The sequence below is a fragment of the Ictalurus punctatus genome, chromosome 16, assembly GCF_001660625.3.
Source record: "Ictalurus punctatus breed USDA103 chromosome 16, Coco_2.0, whole genome shotgun sequence".
NCBI lineage: Eukaryota > Metazoa > Chordata > Actinopteri > Siluriformes > Ictaluridae > Ictalurus > Ictalurus punctatus.
Window position 1 is genome coordinate 13,425,387 of NC_030431.2, and position 22,106 is coordinate 13,447,492.

At 39.3% G+C, this 22,106-nt stretch overlaps 1 protein-coding gene across 13 annotated transcripts in view; it reads left to right on the forward strand.

Annotated features, from left to right (window-relative positions):
- Positions 1–3,686: 3,686 nt before the first annotated feature.
- The window catches only part of picalma (phosphatidylinositol binding clathrin assembly protein a), a 51,557-nt gene continuing 33,137 nt past the window's right edge, over positions 3,687–22,106 (forward strand). For 3 of the 13 annotated variants that reach the window (XM_017489142.3, XM_047161061.2, XM_047161062.2), the window contains exon 1: positions 3,689–4,510. In XM_017489142.3, coding sequence (XP_017344631.1) covers positions 4,381–4,510 — 130 coding nt within the window. In that variant the 5' untranslated portion in view covers positions 3,689–4,380. Of the gene's footprint in view, positions 4,511–22,106 lie in introns of all 13 variants that reach the window. The other 10 variants (XM_047161067.2, XM_053687106.1, XM_053687105.1 and 7 more) reach the window with 5 other exon arrangements.

The window sequence follows — 22,106 nt, forward strand, 5'->3', positions numbered from 1 at the left end:
TAGACCTCTGAGACAGGATTGCATCGAGGCACAGATCTGGGGAAGGGTACAAAAACATTTCTGCAACATTGAAGGTCCCAATGAGCACAGTGGTCTCCATCATCCGTAAATGGAAGAAGTTTGGAACCACCAGGACTCTACCTAGAGCTGGCCACCTGGCCAAACTGATGATCGAGGGAGAAGGGCCTTAGTCAGGGAGGTGACCAAAAACCCGATGATCACTCTGACAGAGCTCCAGCATGTCTCTGTGGAGAGAGGAAAACCTTCCAGTAGAAAAAACATCTCTGTAGCACTCCACCAATCAGGCCTGTATGGTAGAGTGGCCAGATGGAAACCACTCCTCAGTAAAAGGCACATGACAGCCTGCCTGAAGTTTGCCAAAAGGCACCTGAACTCTCAGGACTCTCAGACCATGATGAAACAAAGATTGAACTCTTTGGCCTGAATGGCAAGCGTCATGTCTGGAGGAAACCAGGCACCACTCATCACCTGGCCAATACCATCCCTACAGTGAAGCATGGTGGTGACAACATCATGCTGTGGGGATGTTTTTCAGCGGCAGGAACTGGGAGACTAGTCAGGATCAAGGGAAAGATGAATGCAACAATGTACAGAGACATCCTTGATGAAAACCTTCTCCAGAGTGCTCTGGACCTTAGACTGGGGCGCAGGTTCATCTTCCAACAAGACAACGACCCTAAGCACACAGCCAAGATAACAAAGGAGTGGCTACAGGACAACTCTGTGAATGTCCTTGAGTGGCCCAGCCGGAGCCCAGACTTGAAACCCAATTGAACATCTCTGGAGAGATCTGAAAATGGCTGTGCACTGATGCTCCCCATCCAACCTGATGGAGCTTGAGAGGTCCTGCAAAGAAGAATGGGAGAAACTGCCCCAAAATAGGTGTGCCAAGCTTGTAGCATCATACTCAAAAAGACTTGAGGCTGTAATTGGTGCCACAGGTGCTTCAACGAAGTATTGAGCAAAGGCTGTGAATACTTATGTACATGTGCTTTTTTGTTTTTTATTTTTAATAAATTTGCAAACATTTCAAACAAACTTCTTTCACGTTGTCATTATGGGGTATTGTTTGTAGAATTTTTAGGAAAATAATTAATTTAATCCATTTTGGAATAAGGCTGTAACATAACAAAATGTGGGAAAATGAAGCACTGTGAATACTTTCCAGATGCACTGTATTTACATTTACCCTCTTGCTTGCACCTTAAATTTCTTTCTCTTTCTTTTTTGTTGGTATTGCTGGTATCTTATGGGGCCATCCCTGATTCTCTGCCTATAATCATGCAGGTGCTCAGCTGTACTTTTGGGCATATTTACATGTCTCTTGTATTTCTCTGTCTGTATCAGTCAGTAGAATGTAAAAATATAAAATGTTATGAATTATTAAACATAAAATGAACACCTGACTAACCCTACCAAAACAGCATTGTTTGTTCAGTACTGACAAAAAGTGTTTCAGTATTGACTATTTCAGGTTTGACAATTTGACATTCACATGTCTTTATCTTAAAATGTGAGCAAAGTAGAATGCTGGACATCAATGCATTGAACAGAATAAAGTCACAAAAAATACTTTTTTTTTTTTAAACATAACATCTGTTTTTTTATAAGCATAACAAGAAGTTCGTAATGTAATGACACTTTTTAAAAACACATCTAGGGTTTCTGAATTTACAACAAATTTATTTCAAAATGTTAAAGAACATCTACTCACCATGCGCTCCAGGAAGGGAAGATGGCCTTATGTGTCTTCCAGGTCATATGGTTTGGGGCGTGGATAATGTTGCATCAATCCAGAGAGACTTTTTTGTTTGTGTTTCAGTATTGACAAAAAATAGGGGACAACACCTTTTCTATATAAATAAATTCTTTAAAAAAAATTTAAATGGCAGAAAAGCTCATGTCAGCTAAATTTAGGTAAGACTTGACAAGGTACATTAGGATGAAGTGTTTTTTTTTTTTAAATGGAAAAAAAAATGTTGTTTAATTTCTAAGTGTAGTTTTGAGGGTCATACTGAGGGACACGTACCGCTCAATAAAAAAGAACATATAAATCACTATATTTAAAGATATGTACATTTATTACATTAATTATTTATATTGCCTCTTTTAGGCATGAACTTGACTTTTGTAAATTCCTCCAAGCCCTGTTCATTCTGTTAGTACTAACAGCAGTAATAACAAAGCTAGGAGAAATGCTATTAATATGAATGTACATACATTTTTACTCAGTGTAACTCGTTAACCCTTGTGCATTTATATATATATATATATATATATATATATATATATATATATATATATATATATATATATATATATATATAATATAAAATTTATTGTTTTATTTATAGCATGTATGTGTATATGTACACACACACACGCACACACACACACACACACACACACACACACACACACACACACACACACACACACACACACACTACCAAAACACCAAGCATTATTCCTGTGGAAATATTGTAAGTTTTGAAGCCCAGTTTAGAAAATGCAGTCAGGTATTGACCCAAACTTTTTGTTTTCAATTCAAAGATAGGGAAAATGTTGAGAAAGATGAGGAAATTGATGAGGTGAGTGAAGGGCACAATGAACTAAATGAAACAAAGGAAAGAAGAGATGAAGACAGGGAAGATGACGGGAACAGCACTGGTGATAAATATGAAGATGATAATGCTAATAATGATGACGCATATTCAGGGCACAATAAGGATTATTGGATTATTCTTGTGACAGGGAAGATGTGGCTGGAGACAGGAACACTGCGGATGAAAATGAGGATGAAGATGAAAGTTCAGGGCACAATAAGCAGAATGATACAGAGGAAAGGAAGGACCAGGATTATTCCTGTGACAGGGAAGTTCAGGTTGGAGACAGGAGCACTGCAGATGAAAATGAGGATGAAGATGAAAGTTCAGAGCACAATAAGCAGAATGGTACAGAGGAAAGGAAGGACCAGGATTATTCCTGTGACAGGGAAGTTCAGGGCTCAAAAGGTTGACTGGAAGTGCTGCCTATGTAAATAATTTTGAATTCCTTTGGCTCCCAACCACAAGCTAAACATGTACATGAATAAATTAAAAGATACCAAATAAAAATGTTTGAAATATTAAAACATTTGTGTATCATCAGTTCTTTTAATTATTTCATTAATAGGACATCTATTTTTTGAAGAACACCATTCAATCCAGTACAGGTCATTTTGACCTCCTTTATGCATTCGTGAAGTTTTTTTGGTTCATGCATTGTAGGGTTAAAAATCAAAAACCTAAAAGGTATGCCTCATACCTCACACCTAGTCGAACACTTTACAGTTGGTTATATGATTGTAAGTCATTCCCGTCAAATGCTATTGAGCTTTAAATTATGGTATACTTTGTGTATGGGCCCATTCTGTAGTGAAATACATGGCAATATTTACATATGATTTAGTAGTTTATTTTATTAAATATCAAAAATCTAAGAGGTGTGCGTCATACCTGACATTTAGGTGAACACTATACAGTTGGTTATATGACTGTAAGTAATTCCCTTCAAATGCTATTGAAGTTAGAAAAGTGTTTAACAATGTCGTATGTAACTTTAGAGACGGTCCCTTAATGTCATAAAGCCAACTTTATGCCAGTGTGAAGTGCCGGCTCTTGTTTTTCCAACGCCGACTACCACCACAAGATGGCGGATCTCGCTCAGCTATGGACGTCTTCTGTACAATAGAACTATATAGGGAATGCGGCATCTAGGTATTTATATCTATGGTTACATCGGCCACACACGAGCCTTGGGATGATCCAGTGAGGAGAGGAAATAGACCCGCCATTTTCCTGCGAGCCTCCAGTTCTTTTAAAAGCCAACGAGGGGAGGCGAGCCGAAGAGGAGCCAGTCAGAGAGGGAAAGGGGGAAGTTAGAGAGAGAGAGAGAGAGAGAGAGAGAGAGAGAGAGAGAGAGAGAAAAAAGAAAGAAAGAAAGAAAGAAAGAAAGAAAGCGCGACAGACAGGGAGAAGGTACATGAGCAGGGGGTTGTGGAGAGGACGGTTTTGTAATAGAAGAGGAAACCTTTGGTATGTAGTTAAGTTAATATCTCGCGCTCGTTTGACTTGTGAAAGAACACACAGAGCGAACTGCCATTTAAAGCGGTTAAAGCTGTAAACAGCGACCAAAAAAGCTTTAGCCAGTTAGCTAGCTACAATTTTTCCTCAGCCGTCATTCTTTTCTACTTTCCTCTGCTCGGTTTGTATTAGTGAGGCGGAGGAAGAGTGAACACGTCAAGGGACGAGAGCGTCAGCGTTGGATAAAAACCAGTCTGTGTTTTGGGTGCTTTTTTTTTTGTACATAACTGCTAAAATGTCTGGCCAAAGCATAACGGACAGGATAACCGCAGCGCAGCACAGTGTCACCGGCTCGGCAGTGTCCAAAACGGTGTGCAAAGCGACCACACATGAAGTCATGGGGCCGAAAAAGAAACATTTGGACTGTAAGTATTAATCTCAAACAGCTCACAGAGTTACCGGTGTAGAGGAGTGTGTCAGTGAGAGTGTGATTATAGTTGGGGTTTCTTTTCCGAGGCCTAATACTCACTCATCTAGTTAACGTTACAGTAATGTCTAACTAGTCGGCGTTTCTCTCTGTCTAACTTTCCCATGTCTGTCTCCAAACTAATCTGTGTTTAATATCCGTCCTCTTTGCTCAGAGTTTACCATAAACGATGACATGTGAACACCGTTAACTAGCACGATTAACTCCGATTCTTGTAAGGACTGTACTCCTCTACAAATAATTAACCACACTCCAATTAAGAGATATACCTGCTCTCTTCTGAGAACATTCTTCACAGACTACTCCCTAAGACCTGTTTAAGGTCCTCACACACTGCTCCGTGAGACCTGCTCAAGGTCTTCACACGCTGCTCCCCGAGACCTGCTCAAGGTCTTCACACGCTGCTCCCCGAGACCTGCTCAAGGTCTTCACACGCTGCTCCCCGAGACCTGCTCAAGGTCTTCACACGCTGCTCCCCGAGACCTGCTCAAGGTCTTCACACGCTGCTCCCCGAGACCTGCTCAAGGTCTTCACACGCTGCTCCCCGAGACCTGCTCAAGGTCTTCACACGCTGCTCCCCGAGACCTGCTCAAGGTCTTCACACGCTGCTCCCCGAGACCTGCTCAAGGTCTTCACACGCTGCTCCCCGAGACCTGCTCAAGGTCTTCACACGCTGCTCCCCGAGACCTGCTCAAGGTCTTCACACGCTGCTCCCCGAGACCTGCTTAAGGTCTTCACACGCTGCTCCCCGAGACCTGCTTAAGGTCTTCACACGCTGCTCCCCGAGACCTGCTTATTTTTCTAGCTAAGAGCCATTAAGAATTATAGTGGAGTGAAAATGATCTACATATCATCAGGGTACTGGCATGACTTGTGACAGAAAGATTCTTTCTGCATATAGCTGAGTACAGAGAAGAAGAAGGCATGTAAACTTTTTTTTTTATTAGGTTTCCCAGATGGCCTGTCATTGTTACAGAAATGTTCAAATAGAGATCACCTTAAAGATTGCACTGATGAAATCCAAATGATATCAGTTCAGAACTTCCCTTGCTGACTGTGATCTGAGCAAGGAATTAAACATGACTGCATGAAGCCTTGGGGAAAGTAATCAGTGGCAGGTTGGTGGTCGCCGATTAAGTTTGGGGCTCGGTGACTACTCTCAGAGCGCTCCTGCCGTGACCGATCATGTAGTGTGCATGGTTCAGCGACGCAATATTCGAGGATATTTTCATTCAGTGATGAATCGCATTATGTGAACCCCTCTATGACCCATCAAGTACAGTGCTGCGTTTATTTGTGTAGGAGTGCGAGAGAAACATGTCAGTGCAGTAATAATCAGTCCATACAGGATTTCGCCAAGTTTTTAGTGATTGTTGCAGCCAGAAATGCTCAATTTTGCTGCAGCTTTTTTCAAAATTTGCCATGCTACTTTTTTGTACGGCGCTTTTTTTTTTTTTTTTTTTTTTTTTCCCCCCCCAGAAAACTTTGCGAAAATTGCAATTGCATGAAATTGTTTTGGACGGTCTTTTGCAGTGATGTTTGTTGGTAAATACGACCGTTTAGCTGTACTCATGTTCAATGCACGCGAATCGAAGAAGGCTTTGGCTGAATGTGAGTAGTGATTACGTCACGTGATGCGCCTTGGCCCACATCTGTGGAAGTTTAGAACTGCAAGCTCCTCTGAATATTGTGGAGTTTGATTGATTTTGCATTCATTTCTGCGATCCTGGAGGGACTATCAAGTACAGCAATGGGGAAATTCATCTGCTGTCATGTGCAGCAGATCCCTGAATCCAGTTCTGACATGCATTTATTTGTGTAGGGGATGTGAGGGCAATCTGTAAGCACAGTATTAATGCTACCATAGGACCTTACTTGGCATGTCATACCCAAATGGTTGTTAGGAACCGTAAAAATAAAAACAAGCATGACATGATTCTTTTCAGCACGCAGTATAAAAATCACTAGCACTTTTTGCATTGTACTTCCGATTCTCTTTGCAGAACAGGCAACCTGTGCTGCCTGCTTCTTCGCGACCGATCCTTCCTCCACATTTTTCTCATTATGTTTTTGCTTGTTTCCAAACAAAATCGTGACAAAGCCACAGAGTCACGTGATGGACAGCTCTTGTGTTTATTTTCATGAGAAAATGGGATGCTGTGAGGAGAATGTGAACCTGGATTTCTCCAGGTAAGTGATGGTGTGTGAGCCTTGTCTTCAAGCTCTACAGCACCAAACAACTGATCTTAAGCGATTCAGTATGTGTAGTGTGAGCGGATCAGCAATTCCGCGCTTTGCCCCACAAAACTTTCAGCTTTACCTCTGACTGTTGCAAAGTGCTGACATTTAAATCGCTCTCTTCCTAATTTAGTCATGGCCAATTCCCACCCATCAGGCCACTCTACCCTATCACATGACTGCTACCAACCAGGGAGAGCAAAGGCTATCACGTGTTTCCTCCGATGCATTTGAAGCCAGCCAACCGTATCTTTTCATTAGGGGGCAGCATAACGCACTCCGAGTAAAGCTCTGTCCACCCACTTCTGCATGCATGGGGTCGCAGATGGCCATCATTGGCTAGTGTTGCTGTGATTGGTCGGGGGGAGAGAGAGTTTGACACCCCTTCCTCTCTGAGAGCACCAGTTTTGCTCTCTTGTCTGTGGCATCATCGGGATTCTGTACAGATGATTGGATGAACACTTTATGCGATCAAATAAACCTCTAATCACTGAAACCGTCAACATATCAATAAGTATGTTTACATGGACAATATTCCGATATTAACCTGATTAACATGATATTCTGATTAAGAAGCTACCATGTAAACAGCGATTATTGATTACCTTAATCCAGCTAAAGTCTTACTCGAAGTAAACACAAATCAAATTAAGACGTGGAGTATTCGTATTTTAGTTGCATTATTGAAGTGCATTATAGACACGTACACACCTTAATCACGCTATTAACATTGTGTGGGAGTTTTCACCACATTTTGTGACCGGACACACACACATGGCAGTGCTCAACCGTTTGACGGCAAACGAGAGCACGGCTGAGCCCGAAACCGCGTACTTGCCTACTATATAGTAGGAGAAGCACATGTATTTCGGTTACTATATAGTAGGTAAGTATGAGGTTTCAGACGCAGCCCACAGCTTCAAGCAGTCGTCTATTTGCACGTACAGCATGACAAATAATTAAATCCACTTGAAGCGTTTGGAAAATCTAAAATAAAACCCCCAAAACTGTATACGGTACCATAACGAAGACGAACTGTACGCTGATACGTGAAATTCTGGAGGGAATGTCGGACGGCGTGGCGTGGAGATGTAATGACGTGTGCTGTTAATCTATCTATGTTCTATAACGTAAAACCTGAATGTGAAAGGAGTATTCTAAAAGCGACTCATGTAAACACCTTAATCACAATATTGTCTTATTCAGAATAAGGTCAATAATTAGATTACTGCAGTCCATGTAAATGTAATCATTGATTGTGTTTGTAATCCAAATATGTCTCCTATACAAGAACCTACTTAGAAATGATAACACATTAGAACAAGCATGTTATTAAAACTGCAGCAAGTTTATGAAAAAATGTCATGTGCTCTGTAAATGAATAGGAAATAATTGAATACCTTGTGACTAATGAGACAGCGCGGTGATATAAATATTCTTTAATAACCTGTATGCCCACACTTTTTGCTGCACATTCCCTGAACAACTTTTATTTATCCTCCCAACATTCTTCTGACAGATGATGTTGTATGAGTGATGATACACGAATATTTATATTCATGAATATGTAGCGAAATACTCAATACACCTACACTTGCTGAGTGTTCTCAGTACTTTTAGTAGTCTGAGTAGTGTAAGGCACATAAACGGAGCGCTTTACATCTGTGTTATAGTTATGTTTCAGCTGCCAGAGATAAACGCCTACGCCTATTTGACTACTATCTGATGTCAGATATGCTGTATTCACCTTTATGTTCTCTTTAATGCTTTGGCTTTAGCATTGTCCGCTGTGTCCTGTAGGTATTTTGTACATGCTGTCTTTAGAGAGGCTCCCACGCATTCTGGAGTTGTATGAATGCCGTGGGAGAAAATGTAAGGGTCATGTTAAACACACATCGATGTTTGGTTGTTCTTACTCCTGTGTGGTCAGCTGGGTGATTAATTACTGTTAATGATTGTTTCTTCCATCCAGTTTCAAATGTTGCAGGCAAGCCGCTGAGGGTATGTAGGTTACACTTTGCGTTTGTCGCTGCTGTAGCCTGTTTGCAAGGTTTTTTTTGCTTGCGAGCATATATTTTTTTTGTTGATGTGCCTTGCTGGAATGGTTGGCTTACAATAATTTTTGGGGGGTTTTAAAAAAAAATAAAATTATTGTCAAATTATAATACCAGCATCAGTGCTTGTGGGTGGTGATTTGATTTCGTATGTTGATGCACTTCCTTTTGAAGCAAAGCACAGGAGTTTGTGCTTCCGGTTTCCCAGTAAAATGACGAACTGCGTTTTTATTTGTTTATTTTTAGAGAGAGCTGGTGATACTGGAGAGGGAAAGACTGTTAATCATTGCTAAAACTTAAGTGATAACAAGAATGAATTTGTTGTGCGGATGTTCCACAACATTAAATCTAACTGTAAAACATTCAAATGCACCATGTGACAATCATGAATTAATTAACCATTGTAATCATTGGTAAATCGCTGTATTATAAGCAGAATTACATTATGTGTGGTTCCCTCGCATCGTGCCGCATCACAGCACCTCAACGTGATATAACGGCATTTTGTATATCTACGCGGTCTGTTGTGTGTTTGTTTGAACTGTGTAGGATTTTTCACTGACTATGTTTACATGGACAGCAATAATCTAATTATTGACCTTGTTCTGAATAAGACAATATTCTGATTAAGGTGTTTACATGATTTGCTTTTAGAATATTCCTTTCATGTTTCCGTTTTACATGTTATAGAACATAGATCGATTAACATCACATGTCATTACATCCCCACGCCACACCATCCGAAGTCCCTCCAGAATTTCATGCATCAACACACCGTTTGTCTTCGTTATGGTACCGTATACAGTTTTGGGTGTTTCATTTCTGTTTACGAGAGTTTCAAGTGCAGTTAGTTATTTGTCATGCTGTACATGCAAATAGACTACTGCTTGAAGCCGTGGGCTGCATCCGAAACCATATATTTACCCACTATATAGTAACTAAAATACGTGTATTTCTCCTACTATACAGTGCATACATATGACCCATGTTTTATGCTAACCCATGTTTTATGCTAACTAGCTGTTACTGTAGTGTCATCCCTTACAGTTTGTTTACAGGGATGGGAAAATGCATTCTAGATATCATTTGTTTGGAAGCAAATTGGAGAAGTAGAGAATGGGATGTCTAAAATGGTGAACTATAAAATAAAAAATATCTGCTGTCTTTATTTGTGTTTGCAATGCCAAAACACTCCTAAAGGCTCTAAAACAATTTTATTTCAAACGTACTATAAGTGAAATCCAGGGCTTTAACATGGTTCCAGTTGTAGAGCACAGTTTAGTGATTTTTCTATTAAAAACCTGACAATTACTTGAGTTAACTTTAGACAGAGAACTCGCTAGACTGTCCTGAACTCTGTCCCTCGTGTTGTTTATTTACACCCAGCCCTCTGGTTCCGAGGTTCTGGCGATATGATGATAAATTGTTGGGCAGAGATTACTTGTAGCCTTTGCCCTAAGATATATCTGGTGATTTGACTAGCATCAACGAGTATTATGTGCTTCTTAGCTGATAAAGAAAGTGGACCACATACCAGATGCCCCTGTAGCACTGAACAAACCTTTACTATCTCAGTGAAAGTTCTGGTTCCTGTAGGAACTCTATGACCTCCTGACATAGAAGGGCAAACCTGATTTGTTTCTTAAATCTTTATTTTTAGCCAAATTTTCCATGGGGAGGGTGACCAGCAAAAGTGGAGTTTTTTTTTTTCTTCTTGTATATCTTTATTTTAAACAGATTTTGTACTGCAAACAGAAGTGGTTTGAACCTGATGTCGTTTTTGTTTTGGTGACAGAAAATTCTTCCTGCTTTAAAAAGGACATGCCAAAAATTGAGCTGCTCGAACAAATTCGGCGTACTTGAATCCCATGTCCTTTATTTAGCGAACTTTCTAAACAGTGCCTGAGCCACACTACCCGGACATATGCCTGCGTTACTATGACAACCAGTGCGGATATGCAAGTAAACTTGACTACAGTTCACATAGACAAACCGGCTTACATAGCCAAAGATTCCTGGCCATGATGGAAGCTTCTGAACAGACATATGTTCCTGTGAGTGACTGGTAGTGTTACTGGAAGGTGACAAGGCGCCTAGGTATTTCAAGCGGCTTGTTCTATGCTGGAGTTTCCTTTGGGACAGAAATAGCAGTGTGTCTCGCCCTTTCCCTGGTTGATTTGTATGCTAGATATGACTGTCTCCCTCCCCTGGCCCTTTTGGTTTGGGTTGGGTTTCCGGGGTAGAGAGAACATTCCTCTCGACTTACCCTTATTACCTAAATGACTGCACGAAAATGCTCAACGATTGTTTTCTACGCCATTCATGTTCAACGATTCAACGGTTGTTTTCTACGTTGCCATTCACGTTATCATCTCCACCATCACCACACACTATTACACCATAAACCTTTATTTAACATGAGCAGCACTTTTTTTTAAAGTCACATCACATAGTAAAGTCTACTACACTCACTGACTTTCTTTACATGTTTAGTTAATGAGCTAGGTGAGTCATCTGAACCAACTGAGACTTTGGACCTGATCAGCTGATTTTCTCCCAAAGACGACGTCACTTGGTTTTGCATCCGGTGTTGCTAAATTTCAGCGTAAGTAGGAATTCCTCAAAAGGAATGAGTCATTTTTTGGCCTAATCTCTGATGCAATTAAATCATGTACCTGCTGTTTACTTTTATTATCCAGAAGGTGTTTGGATATGCTCATATGCTGTGCACCTACAAATTCTTCCCTTAGGCGAATAACACAGCTGCTCCTGGGGAGTTTATATGGATGCTGACATTTCAGTAGGGAACAAAGTCCACATGCGCGTCAGAGTTGGCTGAAACACCATACATGCCATGTATGACCTTATCCCAGTTTGCTGCAACGCCCAAAGTTTTCCACAATGCAGTTCTTTGTTCCTTGTTTGCATTTACATTTACATTTATGGCGTTTGGCAGGCGCCATTATCCAGCGCAACTTACATTTATCTCATTTTATACAACTGAACAGTTGAGGGTTAAGGGCCTTGCTGGCATTTGAACTTTCGACCAGGAGTCAACTGTCTTAGACACTGAGACTGCCCTCCTGTTGTGCCCTCCCAATAGACAGGTGGCTTCTGTTTTCAGGAATCTAAGGAATTTTAACAAGGGCTTCACCTGAACAACTACATGAATTGAAATATTTGATGAATATTATTATAACGTAATTTTATGGAAAGCACTCTTGGTTCATCAAAGGAGAGGCATTCTGTGTTCTCTAGGCTTGTTTGATATTAAAATCTATGCTTTCAGACCTTCCATGAAAATGACCTGGGATATTATTCCTAGGGAGTTTGTTTCTTTCTTTAAATGAGATTTGAAATCTGACGGTCCCTACTATTTGTATCATGCAAGGCCAAGATTGAATTGGTTCAATTTGGAAGAACGCCTTGTCACTATAACAGCAGTATAGAAATACGCACATGATGGTTTACTGCTCATTTGTGACTTACAGTTGCACATTTCAAACTAAACATAGGCACACAATCTTTTCAGTTTATCACATTGAATAAGCTCTTTTAAGACTGTTTAATATTGACATGGCAAACATTGCTCTTATAATCGCAGCGAAAGATAAAATCCTATTACAGTACAAATAAAAGGTATGAAAAAACCTGCAGCTTACTTGTGCACATTTTTATCCTAAGTATAGATTTAACAATATATTGAAAGTGTGAATCACAGTCAGCGATGTCTGGTGAGAACTTGGCAGAAGCTTGTAGGGATCCAACAGATGTCCATGTCCAATCAGAAAAGAGAAAGAGGAAGTGTGTGTGAGTGTAAATAAAGGAGACTAGAGTGAGTGTCTGGTAATCTAGTATAAAATTGGAAAAATAATTTAGATGTGATGGAGCTTTTATTTATTTATTTTTTGCTGATTCAGATGCTAGTATATTGTAGTCAGCCTATTTTTCCTCATCAAATTTGTATTTTTTAGCCAATGTCGAACAAGGTGTGTTTCATGGGTTATGTTAATTTTACTTGGAGTGTGTAATTTTGACAGATCTGTGTCAATTTTACTCTGACCTGTTTTAGCCATCATGCTAACCTAGGCCGCTTAGGAGCTAATGGGTGGTTTGGGATGTTTTACCATACGTTAGGCATTTACAATTTTGGGTTAGATGAAGTCTTGCAAATGTCTTAAACAGCAACACCATTGGTTATAACGCAGATATACCGAATGGTATGAAAAGACGCTGGGGCAAAAATCTTTCAAGTCCACCTTCTGAGTTTTATGGAGATTTATGCAGCTTATCCGTGACTGTCATGTCAGGTGAAGACACCGAGTGACAGTCCCACTTTCAAGTCACAGCTGTAAAAAGTCATCAGTAGCCGTGTTACACACTCAGTTGTGGGTATAGTGAACACCAGTGAGGTGGATTGTTTACTCTGTCATCCCTTTATTCCTCCTAAAATGTGAAGAGGAAATTAAAATGTGACCGACTACACACACTGCCAATCAAAGTACGAATGACACAAAAAGACAGGTGATGGAGCCGTAAGGTTGGTGTGTTTTTTTTGGTTTGAATGAAGGAGCTACAACTTTTTCATTTACAGTGTAAATGTATTGTGAGGAAACAAGATGTGAAGCCAATCAGATATTACAGTAATTATTATTGTAATATCTGACTCCCTATCTGACTAAGTGTGGGTTTGATTCTTTGCTCCAAAATTGTGCCATCAATGATACCTCATGATATAATGCATTGCACAGCTATAATAGTTTCCTTTTCCAGATGTTTGATTTTGAGCCTTCCTATTTAATATCCCCACCAGCCGTCACTAGCTATGTTTCCATCCAAGTTGCGAATTTAACTCGTAAAAAATCGGAATATTTCATAAAACATTTGTGAATAAAACACCGTTTCAATCTCATGTGCTGAAGAGAACAAAATAGTCACTTCCAGGGACACTGGCATACGAATAGAATACAAATGGAAGTTGTTTCAAAAGGGGAAGCCACTGAGACGCTTCTTTCCAGTATAATAAATGACTTGTGCTTCATTGTGCGCAAAAGAAATGCTATCACAAACCTTATGGTATCTTGCTATCAGAGGCAGATGCCTGATATTTGGGAAAGGAATCGTGTGAAAGAGAGATCTGCGAGGTGATTTGTACCAAATCAGAATGACAAAAAACAATATTTGAGATGCTGTGCAACGAGATTGGTCCACCGGTTAGTCTAGTTATGCAACCCATCATGCCTGAGTTCTGACAGAAGAATGCGTTGCCATCACGCTGTAAAATTGGAAGAAATCCACAAGGAAATTTAGTTTTTCAATCATTTATTGAACAGAAATATCAATAGATGTGAGATTCTTCTGTAGAAACAGTAAGTACACCCTTGGCCTCAGTAGCTAGTATTGCCCCCTTTAGCAGCAATAACTTCTTGTAGTCGTTTTGCATAATTGTCCACAAGACTTGCTGTAATTTTTGACCACTCTTCCATGCAATATTCTTTCAATTGCAAGATGTTTGAGGGTTTTCTTGGATGTGCTGCCCGTTTCAAATCCCCCCACAACATTTCAATGGGATTCAAATCTGGATTCAAATCCTAGTCAAATTTGACTAGGGCATTCCAAAACTCTCCATTTCTTATTTTTGAGCCATTCCTGGTGGATTTGCTAATGTGCTTGGGATCATTATCCTGTTGAAAGGTCCACTTTTGGTTCAGCTTCAAGTTTAGGACAGATGGCCTCACATTGACTACGTTTACATGGACAGCAGTAATCTAATTATTGACCCTATCCTGAGTAAGACAATATTGTGATTAAGGTGTTTACATGAGTCGCTTTTAGAATACTCCTTTCATGTTCCTGTTTTACATGTTATAGAAAATGGTTCAATTAATGGCACACGTCATTATGTCCCCACGCCAAACCGTCCGACGTTCGCTCCAGAATTTCACGTATCAACATATAGTTCGTCTTCATTATGTAAACACTTGGGTTGTGCTTTAGCACTGCTTCTCTGTGTGGATGAATCTGATGGTTTGAGGAATACAGTATGTGTTGTATATTAGCGCCAGTACTTGACCGTGGAGATTGAGGCGGATACGGTTTTCTTGGAGTAGAGGCAAGTTGCTCTCTCTCATGGCTAGCAGGAATTAAGTGCAATTTACCACACTGTTCATAGCAAAAACAAAACAACACAGGAAACTCTATGCCTAGCTGAATCAAGTGAACAAGTGTGCTAATGTTAGCTAGCTACCTATTTCAGTGGCTCAATGTCTTAACAGAAAAAAGCCATCTCTGTGTCACTTTTTAATACTTTCAGATCTGAGAGTTTTCATCACCTCTCAATGGCGATATTTATTCACCTTTTAGCCATGCCGATATTTATTCACCTTTTAGCACGGGCTCTATATCTTTCCCTTTTTGACCGCAGGCTCTCTGCCATTTGAGATTTTTTGGTTTGGACCATAGCTGATTCCCCACGTCAGTGATGATCCTCAGATTAAAAGCAGCCGTCTAGATGACAAGTTTATATTCTAAGCAGCTCTTGTAAGAACCACCTACAAGCACTTCACCATTCTCGGCACCCACACACACACACACGATATAGTAGCCAGGTCTCCTTCTTTCTGTTTACGGACGTGATGTAAACACGTGGTGATGTCAAAGGCCACGCAAATGACGTCAAACTGACGTTTCCCACGACATCCGACCCGATAGCTCAAATTATTATAAACTTACCATTAGAAGTCGTGGTAAGGTAAAGCGACAGTTTTTAAAGCAGCACTGATTTAAAAAAAAAAAAAAAAAAATTCTGTACGTGCGCAATAATTAATTTTTTGTTAGTTTTTAACCAAAAAAAGTTCTATGCTGCAGCTTTAAGGTAAACTGTAAAGCAACGTCTGGCTTTAGGTAGCATAATGCAAAAATAAAAACAAAAAATTTAATTCATAATGAGATTTGCTTTATCTCAATGGTGAAAATATGCTGCCTCTTATGCCTTTTTAAATGTACAGTAAAGAAAATTTACCACTTGTACGTTCCGATAACCCAGTATGCAGTATTTCCATTATATCGCGCCAACCCTATGCTGGGAAGCAGAATTATGTTGAAATATATCTTCAGCATTGCCAAGTCCTGAAATTGCCTCCCATAAATTAGTCATTGTATATTTCTGGGCCTTAAAAATGCTACATCAGAGATTAAATTGATGTTTCATACAAGCTGTCAGAGTGGTGATCGCAGATCACATGTAATGCTGTGTAATTTCTGTGGCTAGTTTAGCGAAAATCATATTGTTCAGTTCTGATGCATGACAGTCACTGCTAAGCATTTGCAAGCGCCGACATAAATTTTTCATGTTGCGATATCTGCATGATTTACGATTCCACAATATTGTGTTTATACTGCCTGACGGGTTACAATACACGAGTTAACAATGTTTAATCATTGGACTTCTGGCAGGCATCAGCCATCTGGTATTTTAAGGCAAATGAGAAGAATATTGTGTGTGTTGATTGTAAATTGCACCACTGGGACAGACCTATTTGAGACTAGACATTGGTACTTCTGATGGGAAATCTTGGTGCTGGGCAGTCATGGCTGTTTTCCTATGAATTATACATGGTCAACTCTTTGGGCTTCATGTTGGGTCATTCTGCATGCTATAATTATCATTTATTCACATATTCTTCCTGGTATTAACAGGAAGGCTGGTGTTTTAAGCCTTCACTTGTTTGTGGCATCTTTTCTGAACCACATATTTGAATAATTCAAACCAGGGTCAAGGAAGCCTTCAGGCACAGCTGTGTGTTTTTAGTTTTTGTTGTATTGGTGCCAGTAGTTGAAAAGGTAGAGATGCACCGATTATAAAATTTCTCAGCCGATACCGATTATTCAAAGTGATATCGGCTGATACAGATAGTTCTGCCTTTTATGGCTTCTTTTAAATGAATAATAATTAATTCCACAATTCTGAAGGAAATGCAAATAAAAACTTTATTCTCTCCATTTCAACAAGTTGTTTCACAGTAACTGGTCTCGTAAACAGAAAACACATTACTCTAACATTAATTGCACGAACACATTGACTAAATTCTGAAGATTAAAGAAATATTTCTTAACTTATCAAATGTTATTAATTCATATTAACATTGAATTCTTAAAAAACCTCCTGTTAGTCTCACACTCACTCACCACAAACAAAAGCATTTCTACTTCATCACTGACATCAAACTGGTCATATATAATATCAACCTTTTTTTTAATATATTAACATTAACTGGATCTGAAATATACTACTCTACAAATATATTTTTCTGAGATATATATAATATATATGTATATATGTATATATGTATATGTATGTATAATGTATATATGTATAATGTATATATATGTGTGTGTGTGTGTGTATATATGTGTATATATATATATATATATATATATGTGTGTGTGTGTGTGTGTGTGTGTGTGTGTGTGTGTGTATATATGTGTGTGTGTGTGTGTATATATGTATATATATATATATATGTGTGTGTGTGTGTGTGTGTGTGTGTGTATATATATGTGTGTGTGTGTATATATATGTGTGTGTGTGTGTGTGTGTGTGTGTGTGTATATATATGTGTGTGTGTGTATATATATGTGTGTGTGTGTGTGTGTATATATATATATATATATATGTGTGTGTGTGTGTATATATATATGTATGTGTGTGTGTGTGTGTGTGTGTGTGTATATATATGTAATGTAATGTAATGTAATATAGTGTGTGTGTGTGTGTGTGTGTGTGTATATGCATATATTATGTCAACCCATCTTCCTTTAAATCTTTCAACCGTGTACTGGTGCTTTAATTCAGCTCGAGCTGCGCGTCAAAAAAGAAAAATTGACTCGACGCCGAAACTGCCGTTTCACTGCTGCAGCGTCCGGTGTAAAATTTTAGCAGTGCAGAGATTACAAACTGTAGTTTTGTCGTCATTCCACACAAGAGACAACTTTACACACAGCACGAAATCGATGTTTTCCCTATATTGACAGGATATAATCGGCCCTGAACATCAGATGATGGACGGTGGCGTGAAAAATAGCCTTATTTTATTGGTGCATCTCTATGAAAAACATTTACAAGTATAAAAGAGAATTTATTAGCAAACAGGAGTACAATTGAAGCAAGATTTAATATTTTAAAAATAAACATTTCAGTATTAAACAAGGGGGGGGGGGGGATTGTCTTGCCTGACCCCTGTTATAATTAAGCTCCTCCGGGATGTCACGATTTTCTGATCGCAGAAATTCAAGCGAAGACAAACAAAGTCTGCAATATTCGGAGGAACTTGCGATTTTTCAAAATTATAGGTTTTCTACAGATTTGGGCCTAGACACATCATGTGACCTCATCATGACACGTATTCAGTCAAAGCCCTCTTAAATTCATGTGTGTCAAACATTAGTACAGCAACAGTCTCATTTACCAACAAACATTGTTGCGAAAGACCGTGCAAAACACTTTCGTGCAACTGCAGTTTCACCAATTTAAGTAGGTTTTCTTTTTGCTTTTTTTTTTTTTTTGCATAAAAACCACACTCGCAAATTTTGAAAAAAGCCGCATCAAAATCAAGCACTTTTTGGCCGCAATGATCACAAAAAAACTCAGCGAAATCCAGTGTTCAGCTGAAATACGTTTCTAACACTTGTTGTTGTCCAGCTGCAGGGTTTTCCTTACCATAGAAAGGCTTAGGCGCAGCACTGAAGTGTTTTTGCTGTGCGCCTTAAGCCAAATGAAAGTAAAAAGGCATTTAGGTGAGACATATTAGAATGAATGTAAAAACAACAGTGACTTCTATACACTTAAAAAAACATAACTGAAAAGTGGCTTGATCCCAAACGGAAAGGTAAACTGGCAACAGGAATGAGCAATCAGTGTTTGGACGTCCGTTTGCCTGATTAGATAGAAAAGAATTGTTTGTTTACCAAGCTAATCAAACTGCTGATGAGATTTCTCTGTACTGGCACGTTGGGATGTTGGTAACAACCATCAACTCGGATAAACAAGTTGCAAACCTTCGGTAAGGTAAGCCTCAACAAAGAATTTTGTTTTGTTGGGGAGTAATTATTGTGGATGCGATAGCAATATTGCACCAGAGATAGCATAGCAAAAGATATAAATAATGCTATAATACAGCTAAAGAAATCCCTTACCTAGCTAACTTGCATAGATATTTATGTACTGATTTAAAGGGTCATGGAACCTCCCTCTTTCAGCTCAAGCCTACCTCAATGTTTTTGAATAATGCAGCTTAAATGGGCGTGGATGGCTGTGCGAAGAAGCGGGGGAGGGGGCGTGGCAGGGAAAGATGGGGGAAGAAGAGGGGGCAAGCCTTCAGAATAATAAAAAAATTTTTTTATAGTGACAAAGATTGCAAGTGGGGACGCGGAGAGATCGGCAGGGGGGCTTAAATTGTTTTCAAGAAGAAGAAAAAAAACACGGAGAGGGCTTCAATTGGGTACTCAGTGTATTTTACTGCTTTTCAAATAGAATGTGCATAAATGAAAAACCCTGCGTTCCCTCTCCCTCTGTATTTCCTTTTTGCTAGGGAGAGGTGGAGCTTAGCTGCCTTTTATCTAGCTGTCAGTGCAGCCCAGTGTTGCCAACTTAGTGACTTTTCAGACCCCTTTAGTGACTTTTTTTTGCCAAAAAAAGCATCTAATGACAAATCTAGTGACTTTTTGGACAAACCTTAGCGACTTTCCAAATGTGGCCAGTACTGTCCTGCAAGTGCGAGGTCTTGCTTTCCCTCTGTACTCACACCTCTCTCTGCGTCTGCTCTGTTCAGTGAGGGGCTGAGAGCCGGAGATTTAACAATTTCATGGATAACGAGACGCGCCCTTCTTCCCAATTTATATAATTCTTAAATTAACATTTTTAGAACATAAGACGAATGTAATGCAACATGTTTTACATGTAAAATAGTACACACTATTACAGCCTAGTTCTCTTGTTCAAAGTAGTTATAGTGTTCAGAAAAATTTTTGATCATTCATGTTCCATACCTGTCCGTTATATATAGTTTTATAAAAGTTCTTTTTTTTTAAAAAAAAATCATAAGTTACAACAAGTAATTTAAAAAAGTACAAAAACGTAAAAGGGAAAAAAAAAGTATCAAAAACAGATTACAGATGAGGTTTTTTAAAATATATATTCTGGTGGGGGGATCTGGTGCATTGGTTACAAAAGGTTGAGAACTTCTGGGTTAGATCATTTCATGTGCAGGTGTACAGATGTTCCTGATAACGTGGCAGGTCTGTTTCAGATCTGTTTTATATCCACTACTGTATAGATCAAAGAGTTGCACTGGAGAAGTAATATTGATTAGCTCTGCAAATACATACTGGCGGTAGATTTAGCGACCTGTAGAGCAGTATAGTCCCACTTCGTGAGCTTCTCCATGCTCGGGTGCCTTCACTGCATCTCACGATCATACTACATCATGATTCTTAGTGGGTTCGAGCTCCCGATGGTGGCATGTTACACAGCACAGCTGTTAGTGAGATTTCTGACTTGCGTCCTAGACACAGAGTGATCCCTAGACAACTGTGCCGATCACGCAAAGAGAAGGGTGTGCTGTCCTACTTAACTCTGTCTGCCCAGTGATAACGCTGAGAAATGGGCCATAAATGTGAAGCTATCGACTCATTCGGAGTTGCTCCATACTTGTGTGAGATCTACTTGGAGAACAGACGCAGACAGACAGACAGGAAGAAAGTGGAGGGGGGGGGGGTAAAGTTTTGTGAACATCCAACCTGACTTGAACAGGGGTTTAAGACTACTACTACTTTCTTTCTTCTTTTTTTTTCTTCTTTTTTTTAATATAAAAGATGCCTGAGTACAACTGACAATTAGTGATCACATCCCTCCTAAAGCATGCTCATTAAGATGTGGGGAGTGACTACTCCTTCCTAGATTTGCACTCTTGGCACTTCTGCTATGAAGTAAAGAACAGAAAATGGGAGTCTAGGATGAACCCAGTGAGCCTGACTCAAAAAAAAAAAAAGTGCTTCCTGCATTCTTTTATGTTGACAGCTATTCTAAATGTAAACACCCAAAAGGAAGTTATTACTTGAATCGTGAAAAAAAATAAATAAATAAATAAAAATCTCGGAACATGATTAAATGTCAGATAATCGTGATTGTAGGATGCAGTGCCATCAAGAAAAGCCTAAAGCAGGAAAAATCTGCTGTCGGCCTTTAAAATGCGGGCTGTGTCCTAAAATGTCGTTTCTGCAGGAACCAACAAAGAAATGCCTTAATAAGGAAATGTCTACATGGCTAGGACTTGTTTTGTGGTGTGTCAGTGATGTGGATGTTTAAACCAGGAATTATTAATTGCACAGTAAAATGATTGGGTTTGCATCATTTAATCATTTGCAGCTCCTCCTATGGTGAGTTCTGTCCAGATCACCAGTCACTGTGTGTTGAGAAAATTTAGGGGAAAAATTTTTTAATACTTACTTAAGGGTGGTCTGACAATTTTATGATCCACACATCTGGGAGGACGTCTGTGAATTTACAAGCGGATGCTGCCTCTTGTGCTGGGTACTGTTACACATCGTTTTTTATGTTTTATTATTTTTTTAAATACATTGTATGTGGAAAAATCACGAAATCAATGAAGTCTCATCACTTTCTCCATAGTTTCTATTAAGTTAGCCTATTAAAGTAAAAAGAAAATTAAGCCAACCACATGAGTGCGAGTCTGCAGTTACACAAGCCATGCAAATATTTTGTACCAGAGTATTTGTGTGTATTCTGGAATCAGCTGTACACCATGTTTGAGACAAACTTTCAGTTTCATAAGAGAATAAACCTGCTAGAAAGTCACCTTGGTTCATAGACGTCACGCTGACAGATTAACACCGAACGCATCTATTGTGTTAATCTTTTCCCGGGGAAGAGGTGATGAGAAGTGTTGGACGGAGTGGACGTGCGTTTGTTTTTATTCAATCAGTGTATTTTTGCTGCCTACTAATACTTCCATGCAGAGACAAACAGATGCATTTATCGTTTCATTTTCTTAACATATTCGACATGATTTTCCACTGATGGATAAATGTAAACAATGGGGCAAGTTGAAGAAGAGTCAAACAAGTGTTCAGCTTTATTCAGTCCCTCCAGGATTTTGTGATCGCCGAAATTAATGCAAAGTCAAGGAAACTCTGCAATCTTCCCAGCAACTTTTACAATTTTTA